Raw genomic sequence first — 18,883 nt, forward strand, 5'->3', positions numbered from 1 at the left:
CACTCCCCATCGCACCGGGGCCCTGTGGAGCACAGGAGTTCAGGACAGAAGAAGTTCCTCCCCTGTGTTCCCTCCCAGAACACACCATCTGGACAGGAAGTACAGAAACAAGTTCTTTATTCATTTTTCAACACTCAGCAACCTGACCCAAAGCACTGAAACCCAACGTGACCCACGGCATTGAAACCCATGCCCAAGCCCGAGCACCTCTACAGCTGTTGTGCTGTGTTGGGCATTTCCCTGTCCTGGGCAGAGCCCTCAGAATAATGGATGAAGCTCTGTCTCCTCTGCTGGCAAAACTCAGGAATATGTCTCCCATGGCAGCCCAGAAAACGAGAAAGAAAATTATTTTATTGGAGGCCTCAGAAGCATCTCCTATTCCAGCCAGCAGCCACCGGTTTCAGAGGAAAATGAGTGATGGAATTGGGGTGTAGCCACTGCAGTGCTTGAGCTTTAACTATGCAGCCTCAGTCTGGTCCTTCAGAACAGGATTATACACCAGCAGTAAAAAATAAATTGCTAAGCCAAAGCAGAATCCCATTTTTGGAGTGAGAACAGTGAACAGGCAGGTGTGTAGGGTCTGGGGGAGAAGTCTCTCCCAGAGGTTGATGCAGACATCCATGTGAGGCCCAGGCACAAACATGGGATCCCTTACTGCTCCTGTGACACGGGGCAGCTGTCAGGCTGTGTGGGGAGATGTGGGCAAGTGTCCCAGGCAGCTCTGGGGAAGTAGCTCAGGGAGATTTGGGGAGGTGCCCCAGCACCAGGCTGGTGAGGTGGGGGACAGGTAATTCCTTAAAAGGCACCATTCCAATGACATCACTTTATCCAGAGAAGGGTTTATAATATAACCCTAATTATTTATACTGCCGTGATCCAGCAGAAAGACCAAAACCACAGGGCTGCTCTAACCAGAGCAGAAAAAGATTTTTCTCATGTCACCAGTGACACTTCCTCACTTACAGACCTACAGGCAACATATACACACAGTATTGCCAGGCTGTTAATGCTCCACACTAACAGAGGCAAGTAAATATGTAAACGTGCTTGTATTTTAGTTATTTGGTTTCTTTGTGTTTAATTCTACTGAAAAACAAAGCAAAGCTGTGTTCTGCAGTCTCTATGTACCAATGGGGTTGGCTTTTTTCCCTGTGCAGCCTCTCACACTGTGCATCCAGGTTTGCTTTAGCTGATGTGTTTTACTGGTGAACACAACAGCAAAGGGGCAGCTGTTCAGGAAACAACTTTTATACCTTTGGTTACAGCATTCTGTGTAAGATGGGCTTCACCAGCCCAGTTAGTAGGCAAATGGGTGTTCCAAGCCATAAAAGTGTATCAAAAGGGTCAACCAGAATGGCCACTATCTAACCAGAGTATGAAGTAAAGTCAATAATCAGAGTAATTAATAAGGCATTTGGGAAAAAAAAGAAATTTTTATCGTGATTGGGCTCAATGACCTTAAAGATCTTTTCCAACCTAAACAATTCTATGATCAGCTGCTTCCCATCACTCAGCAGGTTCCCCAGGCCTCCTTTAATCCTCTCCACCACAGAGCCTGAGCAGAACTTTCCTGTAGTCCCCTGAGCAGTCTCCCTAGAGAGAGCAGAAAAAAGGAACACCATTAATTTTGCAGCTCCATGGAAAGCAGGATTCCTTTCAGGATAAATGACTTACTTTAGTGTTTGTATCCTCTTTGACAATTTAATAACCAAGAACATTCAGAAAGGTTTTCAGTACATAAATGTAAAGTCTCCTTAATTCCATCTACTCTAAAATACCCGAAAAGTTGTTGAGAGGGTCTCCTTGTAGCTGCTTAGCAAATGCAGGTGTTACCTTAATGAAGGAGTGGAGCGATTTGCCGTAGGTGGCCAGGAACTCCCTCCTGATGTAGAGCATGTCTATCTCGGAACGGGACACCATCACCCGGATCAGCGTGCTGTCATCAGTGCCCAGGCCCTGAGGGGACACAACAACAGCTACAGCTGCACAGCACTGAGGAAACTCCAGTGACTCGCACGGGGTTTGGCCTTCTGGGGAATCCATTCCCGATTAGACCATTTTTGCATTAATGCAGGGATCCATTACCAGCTCTGAGCTTCCTGAAGGAAAAGAGGTCCGCAGAAAACCTCAGACTTCTTTTTTTCCTTCCATTAACACAGTTTCTTTTTCTCTAATTGCTGTCATGCTATTGACTTAAGCATGGGAGGCATGGGGGGAAATAGCAAAATCTCTTTACCTTCATGGATTTGTACAATCTTTCAGCAAAATAAGCAGGTTTATTTCTCAAGCACTTTACTGTAAGGGAGACAAGAAAAAGAGAATTAAAACCAATAAACACTGAAGAATATGGTCTTCCAAACCCTTCCAGCACTTTCTCAGTGCAGACATTTATTCTCTAAAAATGCATCTCAACAAGCACAGTGCAGACATCCAGGTTCAGTGACCTGCTGTCAGTTGATGTCTCCATGCCCAGTGCACAGCAATAAAATATTTTTAGGGCTTTAAAGCTTCCACACAGCAAATGTCATCTGCCAAAGCATCCCTTGGCAGAGAAATATAAATTACAGAGCCTTCTTACCAAGTCTTTGCATCTGCAAAGATTAAAAATTGTGGCTTGTAAAACAGTGAAAAAGAACCTGCCCCCTGAAGCTGTGCAAACATTCAGGGCAAGAGACAGTATCTTTAATTATTTAATTAGTTTGTAGACAAAGTTTAAAAGCAGGGAACTCACCCACAGCTAACAAAGCATCCTCAAGGTCTCCTGACATCTCGGATTTAATGCTGTCTGTGATGTCCTTATTAGCAATCACTCTGTACACATCAAAAACTAGGAGGAAGAGTCGGATAAAAGAGCCAAGTGAGCTGCTTCAGTGTGTAGATAACTTTGCAAGATCAAGCTCCTCATATCCTGTACAAACACTGCACCATTACCATGACATTGTAAGCGAAATCAGGGCTGCCCCTCAGAAATAATTCATTTTAATTATCAGCTCTCTTGCTAATTAGCCTACCACTACTCCTAGGATTTTCCAGAACTGCAATTTAATGCAGACAGTTTCCATGCTTAGCTCTGTCCCATGGGAGTCACAATCATTAGCTCCAATTCACAGGCTAGAAGAAGTTGTGTGGTTGTTTTTCTCAGCTCCCGTTTTGTCTCAGGAGGAAATAAAATGGTCTAAAAGAATTGAACCAACTGGCCCTGAGAATATCTGTAGTTTCTGAAAGGGATCACAATCAGTTAATGAACAAGTACAAAGCTCCTACAAAAGTACTGTCCTCAAACAAGGGAAAAAGCCCAGGACAGCAGAGAAGTCCTACCTCTGAGCAGGTGGCACCTGCTCCGTGTGCAGAGGATGGACATGAACTGCACCTCATCCGTTCCCCATTTCTTCTCCCCAGCTTCATACAGGCACTTGAAAACATAAACAAAGTGAGGATAATTGAGAACACCAGGTGTATATAATGAGAATTTTATTTCATAGAACCATTTGGGTTGGAAAAGCCCTCTAAGGTCATTGAGTTCAACTCTTCCCCTGCACTGCCAGGGCCACCACTAACTCATGTCCCAAGTGCCACATTCATGTGGCTGTTGAACCCCTCAGGGATGGGGACTCCACCCTTGCCCTGGACAGCCTGTGCCAGAGCTGGACAACTCTTTCGGGGGAAAAATATTTCCTAATATGCAATCTAGTCTGCACCTGGAGCTCTGCTGACTAGCACAGCTCAGGCTTACTCATCTACCTTGAGAAAAAGAGGTCTAGAAAGAGCAGGGATTCACCACTCATCACACGTACAAACCCAGACAGCTCTTGCAAGGGAGCAAATTGCTACACACCTGAGCATCTTGTTGAGCAAGAGCCTCATCCACAAATGTTCCCTCATCTCTGTTACCCTGCAGAAATACAAGGATGAAAAACTCATTTCAACAGAGCAACTAATGGAAGTAAGTCCTGCATATTCCCCATTCAAAACCAGTTACTGGAGATGTATAATGGGATTCTTAATATTGAGTCATGGGTTACAAATACAGCAAAACATGATTCAGATGTGATTTGTTCTTTCTTTTGAAACAATTAGCCATCCACTTTAATTTAAAAAGAGCATATGCCATTAAGGCACGGCAGAGTGAGGCTGCTTTCCCTGCAGAAGCTGGTGTGAAAAGCTGGCAAGGTGAAATACAAGAGAAGTGAAATAGCAGCCAGCCTGAAGCACCTCATCACTGTGTGAGAGATGTCCAGCAGCACATTCAGCCCCATGATTTCCCCTGTCCTGGACTCACCGTGGCAAGGGACACAAGGACTCTACGGAACATGGAGGATGTGTCAGAGACAATGTCGTCCTCGAGAGTGGAGCCATACTCTGCAAGAGCACACACACAGCAGATCTGTTACAGCTCACAGAATCACAGGGTTTGCTGAGTGGAAAGGGACCCACAGGCATCACCAAGTCCAACTCCTAGGCCTGCATAGAACCATCCATCCCCAAGAGTCCCACCACGTGCCCAAGAATGTTGTCTAAACAGTCCTTGAGCTCCATCAGGATTGATGCTGTGACACTTTAGGGAGCCTGCTCCAGTGCCCAGCAACCCCCTGGGTAAAGAAACTTTTTCTAACATCTATCCTAAACTGTCCCCAGGGTTCGAGTTGTCTCAGCAGTGCAGCACAGGGGGACAGGCATGTCCTGCTGGCCACACTGTGACTGGGACAAGCCAGGACGCCCTTGCCCTTTCTGGCTTTCATCACAGCAATCCAGCCATCATATTGAGTAGTACAGGGCCAAATAAGAAGCACAGCCAGTATAAAATTGGCAAAAGTTCCACCATAGATAGAGCTCCAGCTGACAAACATAACCACCCCACTCCATTATATTTACACCGACTACATTTCTGGGTGTAATTCTAGTCCTCAGTGCTGACAGACCCTTCTCCTGCCTCTCCACACACCCCTGCACACACACAAGTGGCTTCCGAGCCAGTATGAAATTGCATGAAGTGCTACACACGGAGTTTGTAGTTCTCATTGATGTGCCGAATCTCCGCGTTGGTGCGAGAAGCCAGGATTTCAATCAGGCAGCCTTCATCCGTCCCTGCTCCCTGGGGAGTCACAGAGACAAGAGCCATGATTGTGACAACTGTTTTGAACAACTACGACTTTTGTTTATTTCATATAGCTTAATACAAAATTAATAATTAATATACAATTATGCCACTGCATACTGAATTGACCATAAGTCATGCAACATAAAAAAGAATTTCCAAACCTTTAGAGCCCTCCTCAGTTCATGCACGTCATACATGGTGGTAGGAGTCATCAAAGCAATGATCACCCTTTCAAAATTCCCACTCAACTCAGACTTCAAGTCATCAATCAAATCCTAGAAGGCAGAAAGAGAAGAAAGTAGATAAAGACATGGCCTTTGAGAAGAGGAAGGACTTGTTCACCACTTTTCTTCATGCTCCAGCCATCCTTGGATGAACAGTTACTCTGAAGTGAATGAGAGCAAAAAAAGCTTGGCCAAGGAAAGCTTGTGCTCAGTGCCAATCATACTCTTGTGGAGACTGGGATGTTCTTCACATTTCACCTGAGTGGTACAACCCAAATAAGTCCACATCTCCCAGTCAGAGCCACAGGCACTGGAAGAGCACCTACCCTGCCAATAGTGCTTTTATAGGTGATCAGAACTTGCTGACGCTGGGAAACATTCAGTTTGGTCAAGGTCTCAATGATGGCATCTTCATCTGTGCCTGTAAGGAACCAATGAAAACCAGTCAAGCTGCTTGTACCAGAACCAGAGGCCTGCCCTGGCCTTGCCCAGGGTGTGCCTTTGGCCACACAACCTTACACACATCCTTGCACAACCTGGGTCTCATCTGTGCACGAGTGCCTCAGCCCAGCAGCACCACACCACAGGTCAGAGAAAACAAGGGCCTGACTAAAGACATTTTTACGACCAAGACTTGGATTGTCCAGTGGGTTCAAGTCGCCCAATTCCCTCCAGTACCCCCTCAGGGAAGTGAGGTGATGCAAATGGCTGACCTTCCCCTCCAAAAAAACACTGGTAAAAACCTTCCCAACCGCCAGAGCTAAAAAAAGAAAGTTCAACAGTGGAGGGAGGTAACTTACCAAATCCCTTCATGGCCTTCCTTAGTGCCTGTGCTTCTTGCTCAGCACTGAAAGTTGAGACACCCTTAACTGTTGCCTAAACCCATAGGACAGGAATTATGAAAAGTAGTCACAAAGTGAGACATTCACAGAGTAGAGCTGAATTTTAAAAAGAAAGACAATTCAAAAGATGCTAACATCTTTTTTGGAAAGTGACAGCAAATAAAGTCCACCCTCCAAGCATGAGTGATTTCATACCAGGTTCCATCCTGTCCTAAAAATAAATCGTTTGTTCCAGAGAGATTTCCCAGTCACATAAGAAATAAGCCAGGGACTCAACTGAAAGGAGAAAATATCTTAATGTGGCCGCCCATGGAGGATCTGCTTTCCAGTTAAATAAGGGCACATAGCCTGACATCTCTGTTCAGTCCAGCTTCTTCCCAGCAGTTTTCCATGTAAATCATAGAAGAAGCTGTTCCCACCAAAGCCCCATTCCTGACTTCTCTAAGAGCAGTCAAGGACCATCATTTTATCAAACAACACACCAGCAAGTGCAGTGTTTTACCCAAGATCGTGATTCACAAACAGGTTTCTCCTGCCTCTAGTCTAGTGCAAATACACTTTTCTTGCAAAGCTCTTTATGTTCCCAAGAAAATCATCAGCAAAATACCACTTAACATTCAAGGGGCAGAAAAATGTTCCCCTGTCCCTGGAAGTGTTCCAGGCCTGGCTGGACAGGGCTTGGAGCAGCCTGGTCTAGTGGAAGGTGTCCCTGCCCATGGCTGGAGGTGGAATTGGATGACGTTTAAGGTTCCGTTCAACCCAAACCATTCCAAGATTCTGTAATAACAACCATAGAAATTGCTGCCTTGCAGGCTCAACCTTGAAAGAATATGCCTAGGAAGTTTATCTGGAGAAATTAATGTTCTTTGAATTAATATTTAATCTGGTTTTCCATTAACTCCCCAAATGCAAAAGCCTGTATGTGTGGGTCATTCTCCCCTACAATGAGGAAGCAGAGGCGATAAATTCACTCCCTTGAAGGGACAGACAGTGACAGTGTTCTTCCTGCTGTGTTCTTATCTGAGCTCCACTCCCCACATTTATCAGGTCAGAGCAAAGGCTTGACACAGCCTGGCACAGCAAACACACTCACTCACCATCGTGCTCGGATCTGGTCAATCTGTTATTGTCTGCGTTGAGGGCACTCAGACAGCTGTAATAAAAAAAATACAGGGAGTGTTAGTTTTCTAGCAAATAATTAATAGAATGCACCTCCCTTTAAAGGTTAATGAGGCTGATTAAGTAACCATCTAATTCTTTGAGTACTAAAAGCAAGATTGAGCAGCCCAAGTGAACACCCAGGGCAGCTTCCTGGAATGTCCAGCCCCTCTTTGTGCTGAGCAAAGGCTGGATCACAACAGCATGAGGCCAGGGCCAGGCTGGAAGGGATGTGGTGAACAGACAAGTAATTAGCAGTGGTAATTTAAAGATTCTTCTCTATTGCCTGTGTGACAGCCTAGGTGAGGCTACAAAGAGAAGCAGACAGTGTTGTTCTGGGAGCAAAGAAAACAGACTTAGTTCCCATGTCCTCCAAAATCCTACAAGCTTGGAGCTTGCAGGTAAGAGCCTGAGGGTGAGCAGGGTGAGGATGAAGCAGGGTGAGAATGAAGTAGGGTGAGATTGCCCACACAGCCCTAACCCTTCATGGATCCTGCCTGGAAGGCAGAGACATCGTGGTGTAGGTGAGTGCACAAAGGATAATCTCACTTGAGCACTAGGCAGGAGAATTGCTTTCCCTCTTAACATTTTAATGGAACATTTTATATTCAACATCCCCTCAGTTTGGTGCACTGTGTCCTTCCTTGTAGGGCTGTAGTTTTATCTGACAAAACCCTTGAAAACCCCCAAAGCTTACTTGCCATCTGAGTTATTAGTTCTGCTCATAATTTTGTTTGCAGTCAGACAGCCTTTGCATGAACACACCAAAATTCTCCTGTGTCCCTGATCACTTGACAGGATGTCATGCACCAGGACAAGGTTCACTTCCCCACAACCCACGTTCATCCCAGCATCACAGAAGAGTTAGGAAAGTCAGACTCAAAGAGATACCTATATAGTAGGGTCGAATTAAATAAAAAATAAATTCAAAAGAAGCAAACACAGTGACAGCAAGTCAAGTCCACCCACCAAATGTGTGGTTTCATTCCAGGGTTGAGTGAGTTCTCTCATTAAAGCCCTGAAGCAGAAGCAGAGGTGCCAGCAGTGAATGACATCTCTCCCTAATTCTCCTCATGGTGCTTAATAGCTGCTATCCATGAGCCCAGAGAGGTGTGCAAGAACAGGAGTGTGCTTGCTCCTGCTCCACATGACTCCTACAGACCTGGAATCTACAGGGTAAGCTGTTGAGGCCAGTTAACTCTGTGTGGCACTTGCCATATATGTGTTACACACAGGCACTCCTGGGTGCACCTCTACCTTGCTACATCCTGTACGATCAGGCAACATATGGCAATAATGAGTGTGGAGTTTGCTTTCTTTCATCTGATCATGAATTCCAGTAATCACAGTATGACCTAGACCTCAGAAAAGTCATCTTTGCTCTTCTCTAATCTTTAACAGAAGTAAAAAGCCAATTTTATTTGCTTTAGTCAGACACTAAATGAAGGCTCCAAATTTCATTGCTGTTTTTATGATGCAGCTGGTTTGTACACAGAAGAAGGAATATCAGACAGGCTGGTTTAGCAAGTCAATTAGAGGGCAAAATAAAGGTCAGTAGCAAGGAAAATGGAAGCAGAGAAATTCTGAGTTCAAATGAGCTGGCAGAAGGAAACCAAAACATGAGGAGAGGCTGTATGTACTGCGCTCAGGGCAAAGGCTCTCGCAACATCCATTAACAGCAGAAATACCACACTGAATATTGACTGCAAGACTCTGAGTTCTTCATCCTGGGAACATCACGAGAAATTGAAAGAGCAGAGCACTGAAAAGACAGCAGTGCAAACCCACTGCTCAATCTGCAAGTGCTGGTTTGTTCCTGGTGCATTTCTGTGTGAGAATGAGCCACTGAGTTTACAGGTGGAAGAGCTCAGCAGTTCAGCCAGGCTGTCCAGCATCGCCCCTGTAACCCTTTCACAGCTGAAGGGGTCTGCAGGAACTGCTCATGCTGGGGCTTTAGATGAATGAAACTCTCCTAAGCCACCCCTTGGCAAGCAGAGAGAGAAGGGAATTGCTCAGCAGATTTGCCAGCGCTCAGCAGCTTAAAACAATTCCTGGCCTGCAGCTCAATCAGGGAAAAACAGCTTCAGGACAGGAACAATATTTCACTCTGTGTTTTGAAGAATCAAACTATGCATGCAAGAGTCAGCCAGCCAGTGCTATGGTCCTTATGTTATTTGCTTCACCCCAGAAAAAAGGCCTGGCAGAACAAGCTGAGAACACTGTGCCCAGGTGGCAGAGTGCAAGTGTAGGAGGCATCCCTCCCTTTACTCGGTTATTTTTTCCATGAATGATCTTTTTCTGGCAGGCTAATCAGTCTGTTTTAAGTCCATATCAACATCCTCTAAAAACTGAATCCAGAACAAACCTAATTTGTCAGAAAAGTGCAGAAACTATCACATGTCTGGCCAGTTCAAGCTTAGGCTTGCACACAATCAGGTTTTCCTGACTGCTCAGAGCACATGCACAGGAATCACCAAGGAAAGCTTCCAACAGCTTAAGAGGATATAAACACAGGGCTTTCGCCCCCCCAGTTTGAGCTCGCAGCGTTGCCAGTCGTACATCTCCGGATGGGATCCGGATGGAAACCCACCGCTCTGTGACCCTTTTCCTTGCGAGGCAAACATTGGACTTGTCCGACGAGTTCCTTCATTCGGTGCACGTTTACCCAAACACAACCCACACCCAGCGCTGGATCAGCTTTTCCACAGCTCCGTCAGCGCCAGCTGCTCCCGGTGTGCGGGCTGCAGCCCTGCCTGTGCTCCCGGGGTGCCCGGGCTGGGGCTTGGGCTCTCCGCAGGGTCACTGACTCCGAGTTTGCAGCTCAGGAAAGGATCTCTCGTCTGCCACGAGCCCGAGCCCGCTGAAGTATCCCACCGCCTCCCACACAACGACCTTTATCTGGCCACTGCCCTCAGAAGGAATAAAAATATGATTCTTATAGCCTTGTACGCCTCATTCAGCCTGTGCGGCCACCCCAAGCCGTGTCACCCCCCTGCCATGCCCTCGGCGCTCCAGCAGTCAGCGGGGAAGACGTGCCAGCCTGGGCACGGCACAAATAGGAACCAAACCCCGCACTCCCTGTGCCTGGGAAAGGTCAGCCCTTCCTCCATCCCACAACTGCTCCCTGTCCTTGCTCAGCCCAGCCCGGAACTCCTGGCTGCCCCAGTGCCGTGGCATCGCTGGCATCGTCCAGCCCGGGGCTGCCACTCCCGCAGTGCCGTTAGTGCGCGCTGGAAAGCGGGGATAGCGCTTGGCACCTTCCCAGGCACCTCCAGCCATGCAGCCCCGTGCCTATGCCAAGGGGGATACCCCGTTCGCTTGGCACTCACCCACTGTCCCGCGCAGATGCAGGGTCCCTGGAACAGATCGGGACAGCTTCGGTGGCTGTCCTGGGTGGCAAAGTCCCCGCCCTGGCGACACGCGGCAGTGACGTGCAGGAGCTCCAGCCCTGCCCTGCCCATCCCTGAACTGTTGGTTGTGATTCAGAGCAGGGAGAAGTTCCCCAGGAAGCGTCCTTCACACCGCACGTTTGAGATGTAACTCCACACTGCACTTTTGGGATTACACGGAGGGCTGGCAGGTTGGGACGGCTTCCACGCTCCCCGGCATTCCCTGTAAAAGTCCCTGGGAGCAGAGGGGCTCTGCCTGCAGGTCACTCAGTCCTGCCTGCAGCAGGGCACCCCCGAGGGGGAGCGAGGGGAACGACGGCGTGGAGCGCACAGGCAGCAACACCCCGGAGCAAGAAGTCCTGTTCCTCCCTCGGTGTTGGGTGTAGGGATTTCTTATCTGTGTCGTGCTTCCTGCGCTCCCACAGCACCTCTCTGGGTCTTCAGCATCCTCACTCCATGTCTAGAACTCTGCACTGCAAACAGCCATGGTTTCAGTAAGGACGATTCTTTGCATAACGGTTATTCCTTTTGCCCCAGTAAATGACAGTGCCCTCGAGCCAAAACCCTTCGGGCAAAGGGTCTTCAGTTTTACCTCGATGTGACCCTACCGGGGTCAGCCATGGACATGATCACAAGGCTGACAGAGGGAAATCAGCCTTGCAATATCTTGCCTTCAACTGTTTATCCTCAGGACCTTTGGTCTCCTCTGATGCCAAAAGTGCTGTTATTTCATGGGCAAACCAACCCTCTGAGTTTTTTCCAGCTCATACGACAGTTCTGTCTCATCCCTGTGCTCTTTGCACATGCTCATTTGCTGGAAGGGGACCTAAATTTAGCAGTTTGGATGCAGGCAGGCTGTGCCTCAGTGAGTATGTCTGTGTGGGTTATTTATTACAGCTCCTGCTGCAGCTCAGCCTCCCAAAACAGCTCCACAGAGCCCAGCACTTACTGCTGATGCAAGGGGACACGGACCAGGGGAACAGAAAAACCAGCGCAAACCTCAAGCCTTCTCCTTTTGCACTGCCTCTTTCTTTGCAAAATCTGGCACTTGACCCTGACCAGTATTCAGTGTGGACCAGCACATAGTATAAACCGTTGCTAAGGAGAAACTCTTCTCTTTCCTACATCTGTGAAAGTTTCCATTCTCATCCTTTCTTCTCACGTCAGCAGTCCCTGCTCTGGGCCCATTTTAATCCACCAGCAGAACTACTGTGTTTCTTACGTTGCCAGTGACTTTTTTAGCCTGTGTATTTTCATTCTCCTGTTTGCTTTCCAGTCTCTTCAGCTCCCAGGACTGGAAGGCTCTGTCACTGCAGTCACTGGTATATGCAATAGTAATTACTTAATACCATGAGTTATTAATTTTCTTTACAAATTAGTTATATATTACACCAATCCTGCCATTCATAATTTCCATAATTTAACCTTTTCTTTCCCCCTGGGAGAGGCACCAAGTAGGAGGAATACTTGAGGATACAAAGTATTTGTGTGGATGTTTTTGGCCACCTGAGTTAGTCATGTAAGTGTAGTCCGTTCAGCAGCCAGATCCTGACACATCACACAGCCAAGTTCCCTGTAATCGTGGCTGCTTATGGATGCTGGCTCCAGAGCCATCTGATTCAGTCATGATTATTTGGGCCAGAAAGAAAAAAAAAAGGCACAAAAGCTTCTGAGCATGCTGAGAGTTGGCTGGGCTTCTCTGGAAGGTGGATAGGATGACAGGGATTTAAGGAACCCTGTTGTACCTCGCTACAGGAGCTGCTCCCTTCAAGAAGGTGAAGGGTTGTTGCTGTATTTTCCAAGACAAGGTTCAGGTAACAAAGCTTTGTCTCTCCAGGAGCCCTTTGTGCAGGCTTTGCTCAGCTTTCAGCTTTGTCTTTATCTCTGAAAGGATGGAAAGGCTATGGTTATCCTTCAGTATCTCCAGCTGAAGGATATCACTGGCTGGCATAGCTTTGCTGTCCTTGCATCAAAAGAGGAACAGCAAGGGACAAGCCCACAGTCCCTCTCAGTGCAGTGACAGAGCACGTTGCTCTTCTCTTCACAGTTACTTCATTTGTCCTGTAAATTATTTTAACCACTGTCTTGGTTTGAAAGACAGGTATTTGCTAAGGAAAGGCAAGAGCTCCTTTCCTGAGATGCAGAGTGCAACCCTTTTAATTATTTTAGTTTCAAATCAGAGGCCTTCAGGCAGGAGATGTGGGGATAGGAATAACAGTTCTTTACTGATATCTAACAAGGCAGAAAACAACAACAGCTATAAAAATTGACAACAGAACAGAACAGTCTAGCTCAGTTCCAGTCCCTTCTGGCCGCAGGCCGTCTCCCTGTGCTGTTACCGGTGCTGTGGGGGCAGGGCAGGTCCCGCGCAGTTGAAGAGGGCTGGGTGATGGCGGCCGCGGCCCAGGGGAGAGAGGGGATGGGGAAAGTTACTCCCCCCTCACGGTGTCGGTCGTGGTGCTCGGCAGAGTGTCCGGAGGTGGTAGGGTAAGGTGGGAGAGCAGCAGAGAGATGTCCAACGGCAGGGAGCATGGATCTCAGCGCTGGGATGGCAGGGGAGATGCCAGATCGGAGCACGGGGAGTCCTTTCCCTCCACGAGCCAAACGAGAGAGTCCCAGACCTCCCAGACCCCCCGTCCCATCTTTCCTTTTCCGGTCTCTCCCGCTGGCCCTCCACCCACCCCCCTTCGAGAGAACATTATCTTACTGTTTTAAGGTGTAGCCACAACTACTTGGCATAACAATGGGAGGAATTCCACAGAAAGAAAAGGCAGCAATTCAACCCCCAACAACCACTCTTGTTATAAAGCTCTCAACCCCCCATACTTTACTCAGTTACACACTTGCTTTCTATCCCTGTTCCATCCTGCTGTTCTCTCATCTACAAAAGACTTAATAAAAACTAAAGGTCACCGATAAACAGGGACAGCAGTGTGCATTAAGTAAATAACTTGGGCTCAAGCAGCAGCCCATTAGGAAGGGGGTATTTATTCAAAGTCCCACAATGAGAACAGAGCCGAATCTCTAGAAAATGGCAGCATTTGTTTTTGCCTGAAGGACCTGACCTTTTAAATTTGCACCTCAGAGCAAAGGAGCCTTGTGCTAGGAGGAGGGATTTTCAGTGTGTCCTGCCTTTAGCTCTAGAGTGTCAGGAAAATTAATCCACAAACACCGGAGGTTTATGTCCAAAAAGGAGACAGAGGAGTCCTTTTTGCTTTATTCGAATAAAGGGAGAGGCCATGGGACATTCCCCTGGGATCTCTCACATTTTTGGAGGACGCAGCCTCCTTTTTATCCTATTTTCCCGGCCGCATTTCCCTCTCTCTTTCCCCATTGGCTGAGGTACTTGAGAGGCACAGACTTCCCGGAACGCCTGATACCTGAAATTCCCCTTTAATGTATAACCCTCCCTTTTAATTTTTAATTCTTATAGAATTCATTGTTTCCCCCCATTGCTTCTTTCATCTTTCGATATCCAATTTCATTTATCAGCAGCCCTGCAGTTTGTTTGTAAAGGCAAATATCTCTTTCCATTCATCAATTAGTGGAATCCATCCCATTGTTTCTTTTATCTCTCAGTGCTAGCCTTATCTATAGGCTGATCCACAACTCATTTGTAAAGACAAATTCAACATTCCTCTCAAGAGGAACAGCCTCACCTCATTCACTGAGTTCCAAATTCTGACACTAATGAAGTCATTCACCAAGTGAGGGTCAGAATTTGGGTTTTTGGGGATTAAGCTGGTGGTTTTGGGAGGTTCACAAGGGAAGTGCTCATTTTCATACCTGAGCACTCGCAGTTTGCAAGCAGCAGTCCCTGAAAATGCGGTTATTTAAGGGTTGCACAAGTTCTGTGGGAGTGTGTTGGATGCTGTAGCTCAGTCAGTGTTGTTTCCATAGCAGCAATACCTGAAGGTAGGGTGGAGGCTGAAAACCAGCCCTTGCTTTTCTAAAGCACTGAGTTCTGTGTGCCTGCAAGAGGGTAAGGGATTCTCTCATTCTGTGTATTAGTATCACAACAGTCCCAAAGTGAACTGCAGTTGCTAGGCTCGGTGCAGACATCCAGGGGTACTTCTGACCCTTAGAGCAAGGGTGTGTCCTTACCTGCTGTTCAGCACCGGGTAAGGTGAAACAGCCACTTCCACAGATCAGAGGTGTTTTGGGAAGAGGTGTTTTGGGGGAGACCTTAGGAAGAGGCAGCCTGGAGCTTTGATCTTTTTGATTGGAGTAGAGCCCTTTTAACACAAAGAGAGGAAGGAAGATGAAACACTCCCAGACCTAGGTAAGCAGTGCTTATTTGAGGTGGGAAAATGGAACTATTCCAATTCACATAAGAAATTGGAGTGTTCTTAATTCTTCATAACCATTAGAAACACTGCTTCTGCACTTAGTACTATCAGGGGAATGTGCATCACTCTCCCTTTTAGCAATCCAGGCAGGGTTTAGAACCCTGAGCACAGCATACCAGCACTGCTATGCAAGTCAAAGGTTCTCTGAGTAGATTACATAAATGTCACACAAGGCCAAGAAGGAACTGGGGAACAGAACTGATTTGAGAAAATTCCTGTCACCCAAGATGCCTTTAAAACAAGAGACTTGGACATGGGAGCCCACATGCCTCAGACAATAAGCTGTAAGGGGAGATAGCAATGAGCACTACAAGGACGAGATAGCCAGGAGTCGAATTCACTGTTTCAAGTGTGCTTCAATCACCAGGTTCTCAAGGTGGGGATGCTCTTGTGTTCTGCAGGCAGGCACACAGGAGGGGATCCCGGATGCTCTCAGTTCCTCACGCTGACAGCTCTAACAGCATCTTGGGTGTGGGGGGCTCTGCATACTGCTGTTCCCCAGCATATGCTCTGCTGACACTGCCTCAGAGATGCCTATCCACTATGCCTTTCTCCCACAGAGAAACTGAAGGCTGTGCTTGGCCACGGGCCCAGTCTGCTGTTTTCTTTTATTCACTAAAGCTATAAACAGCAGGGAATGCAAGCAGTCCGCGCCCATCAGTGGTCTGATGGCTTCGCTGGCTGCCTGTGTCCATGAATCCATCCAAAGGGAACAGGAGTCAGCAAATGTCTCCAGAGTGGGAGGGGCTTAATGTCTGTTTACTTTAATTAGAATACATATCGTTCTGAAGAGGAAATAAGTAGCTTTCACTTTTTTTTTTCTCAATATCTGCCTCCATGTAGTTTAATCTTACTTAGCTGCTCTGTAATTTGGCCTTAATCCAGCTCTAGGGGATGAAAACAGAGCTATGACTGCCCAGCTCAGGACGACTTTTCCCGACCCTGTATTTAAACAGAAGTGAGCAAAGGGTGTGGGCAGATCCAGGTGAGGTGGCCTGGGGCAGGAGAAGCCTCAACAGGATCCTGACACTTGAAACACAGCTGCTAAATCCCTTCTCAGGGAGAATCCAATCCACAAATTTCCCTTAGTGTAACAGCAGTTGCTATAAAGGACAGTGTGGAGCTGTGGTACAAAGTCATGCTCCTTGAGAAACACAGCTCTTTCCCACCCAGTGCTCCATCCCCTGGTTGTACACAGGGTCAATCCAGGCCATTGCATCCCACGTGTGTGAGCCTGAGAGCTCAATCAGGTCCATTATTTCTGGGTGTGCCTACCAGAGTGCCACTACTGTGGATGGAAGATTGGCTTCCAGCCACAGGAAGCAGAGCCATTGGTGGAGCCAGTGAGGATGTCCTGCAAGGGCAAACAAGAGCACTGAGGAGCTGGATATTTCCAGTTTTTAAACACATAAAATACAGATCTGAGTTCTGGAGTCTTTTTGTTCCCCTGCATGACTCTGAACCCAGCAAAGCCCAGCTCCATGATAGTGTGCTTGAGAACTGACCTTTTCTTGGGAATGATGAAGATCAGTGATGTTTTTCCTGGTCATACTAATAGTGTTTGGGGGCCACTACTATGCACTTGTAAAAAAATCCTTGAAATCCAGAAAATCACAGGCAGAGAGATGGATAGAACTGCAACTCTATTCTTTAGCTGGTGAGAAGCTTGAGGGTTTTTTTGCAATGAATGTATGTTTAAAGAGACATAGAAATGTGGAATGCATTGTGTTGGGAGGGACCTTAAAGCTCATCTTGTTCCAATCTCCATGGTCAGAGATACCTTCCACTGACCCAGGCTGCTCCAAGCCCTGTCCAGCCTGGCCTTGGGCACTTCCAGGGACCCAGGGGCAGCCACAGCTTCTCTGGGCACCCTATGCCAGGGCCTCATCCCCCTAACAGGGAGAATTATTTTTTTATATCTAATCTGAATATCTCCTCCCTTACTTTGAAACAGTTGCCCCTATCACTGTCTGCCTGTAAAAAGTGGCTCTCCCAACATCCTTATCAAGATAAATATAACTGTATGATTAAGACTTAATTGTTATGCGGTGAATTCAGGAAAATGTGACCATGGCTTTGTTTCCCCTGGCCAGTTAAGTGACAGCAAGCACAGGAAGCTGTGCCAGCTCTGTTCTCCATCGTTGCCTCTCCTCGAGCTCTCCAGAAGGGGCCAGTGTGCCCTCGCCTTTCAGGGTCTGAAGGAAACCTGTCCAGGCCTGTGTTTTTATTTAGAAAATGCTGAGCTGTCTGGAAAGTTTGATGGAGAGGGATGCAGCTGTATTAATGTGCTTCTTCCTGGGGATTTGAATGAATTTTCTTAGCAGTGCAGGAGGACCAGAGATCAGGGAGACAATGTGCAGGGGAGGAGCTCTGCTGACCACACTCAGATAGTTTAAACCTCGCGTCATGGGATTTTAGCAGCTTAAAATTTGATGTTTAGGATTGATCGTATCAGTCAGACTGAGGTTCCTCTGCAGCAGACGAGCCTGGGAGCACTTTGGAGTCACTCTGACACAGGAGAAGCACCAGGCCACGTCTGTGCTGTGGTCACTGATCAGCTTTTCCCCTTGGAGCTTTCAGGCTCAGTTCCCTCTGATCCCTGTGAAGGTCATTGGGATTGCAGCAGCGAAGCCAAGCCTCCTGGAATAAAGAATATCCTCAGCATCTGCAGCTAGGGATGGCTCCTGCTGAGCTTTTGCCCCCCAAAATGGTCATGGGTGGGGTTTGTGTGCCCGTGGGCTGAACATCAGAGCCCCCAGCCGTGCGTGGGTCTGACACTCCCTGCATTGCACTGCAGGTATGGTTAAAAAAAGCCCTCTCAGAGCCAGGGAGGAGGCTCAGCAGTGTATCTGCAGCTCTCTGCATGCAGTGGCTTTTATCTTCTTCAGTTGGAAATGAGTCATTTCCCTGTACTGTACAGAGATGCCCAATTTCCTTGGAAATTGTTCAGTTCTGCAGGGTCCCCAGAAATCCCCAGTGATGTAACCCAATTTTTGCACTGGCTGTTTTACCTGTCTTAAGAGATGCCTGGGGATTGTTACGGGTTGGAGAAATTTTAAAAATGATTTAAAATAAGGTATAGAAGCAACTGAGACTTTACTCGCTTCATATTTATTCCAAAGGGCATGTGAACCTTCTGTATTGACCTCTAGGCAGTTAATTCATCACAGAGCCCCAAGCCACAGCCAAGCATGTTTCATGCAGATTAAAGCCTGCAAATAAAACAGGACTGTTTTCTCATGTGTGTTGGCTGAAATTATTGCAGTTCAGCTGTGCAGACTTGGGGTGTACTTGGAAACCAGGTGCAGTGAGGAGCCATCCTACAAATTAGGGGTGATGAAGGTGGTCAAAGGAGGACTTTGGGGTCTGCAGGGTGGGATTGTGGGCCCATACCTTTCAGACCTGCTGAGGACAACGATGGTGGAAGAGGTGCAGCATTATCCACGTGAGGAGGCACAGTAGCTCAGCAGAAAAACAACTGTAGTGATGTGCTGTCAGATCTGTGTATCTGTGCTAAATGTTACCACCAGCAACTTCACCTGACCGTTCTGAGAGCTGTATGCATCTTAAAAGTCTTCAAACACTGTGAGGAAAAACCCAATTAGACCCATTTAGAACATGCTGATCCAATCTCCCTGGCATTGCTGGAAGCCCGTGACCAAAGTGAGGCCAGATGACGAAAAGGGCTGTGTGAAGGGTAAACATTTCTGTCATCCCAAAGAAACCAGGCCTAGCCTATCTGTTGGGGACAGGGATTGGCAGCGGGATGGCTGTAGTTATTACCATAATACAGGAAATAATAGTCATTGGGAAAATGAGACCA

The 18,883-nt window shown here is 47.3% G+C and overlaps 1 protein-coding gene across 1 annotated transcript; it reads right to left on the reverse strand.

Annotated features, from left to right (window-relative positions):
- Window positions 1-100: 100 nt before the first annotated feature.
- Window positions 101-10,689, reverse strand: ANXA4 (annexin A4). The gene is made up of 13 exons (XM_088180078.1): window positions 10,652-10,689; window positions 7,262-7,317; window positions 6,123-6,198; window positions 5,649-5,743; window positions 5,260-5,373; window positions 5,002-5,092; window positions 4,280-4,359; window positions 3,836-3,892; window positions 3,319-3,412; window positions 2,732-2,827; window positions 2,237-2,295; window positions 1,834-1,956; window positions 101-1,593 (listed from the first exon to the last, which is right to left on the reverse strand). Exons 2-13 carry the CDS (start codon window positions 7,262-7,264, stop codon window positions 1,534-1,536), a joined length of 948 nt encoding a protein of 315 aa, XP_088036204.1. The 5' UTR covers window positions 7,265-7,317; window positions 10,652-10,689; the 3' UTR covers window positions 101-1,533.
- Between the last annotated feature and the right edge of the window lie 8,194 nt (window positions 10,690-18,883).

This window comes from Sturnus vulgaris, chromosome 28 (genome assembly GCF_052056855.1).
Source record: "Sturnus vulgaris isolate bStuVul1 chromosome 28, bStuVul1.hap1, whole genome shotgun sequence".
NCBI classification, from domain to species: domain Eukaryota; kingdom Metazoa; phylum Chordata; class Aves; order Passeriformes; family Sturnidae; genus Sturnus; species Sturnus vulgaris.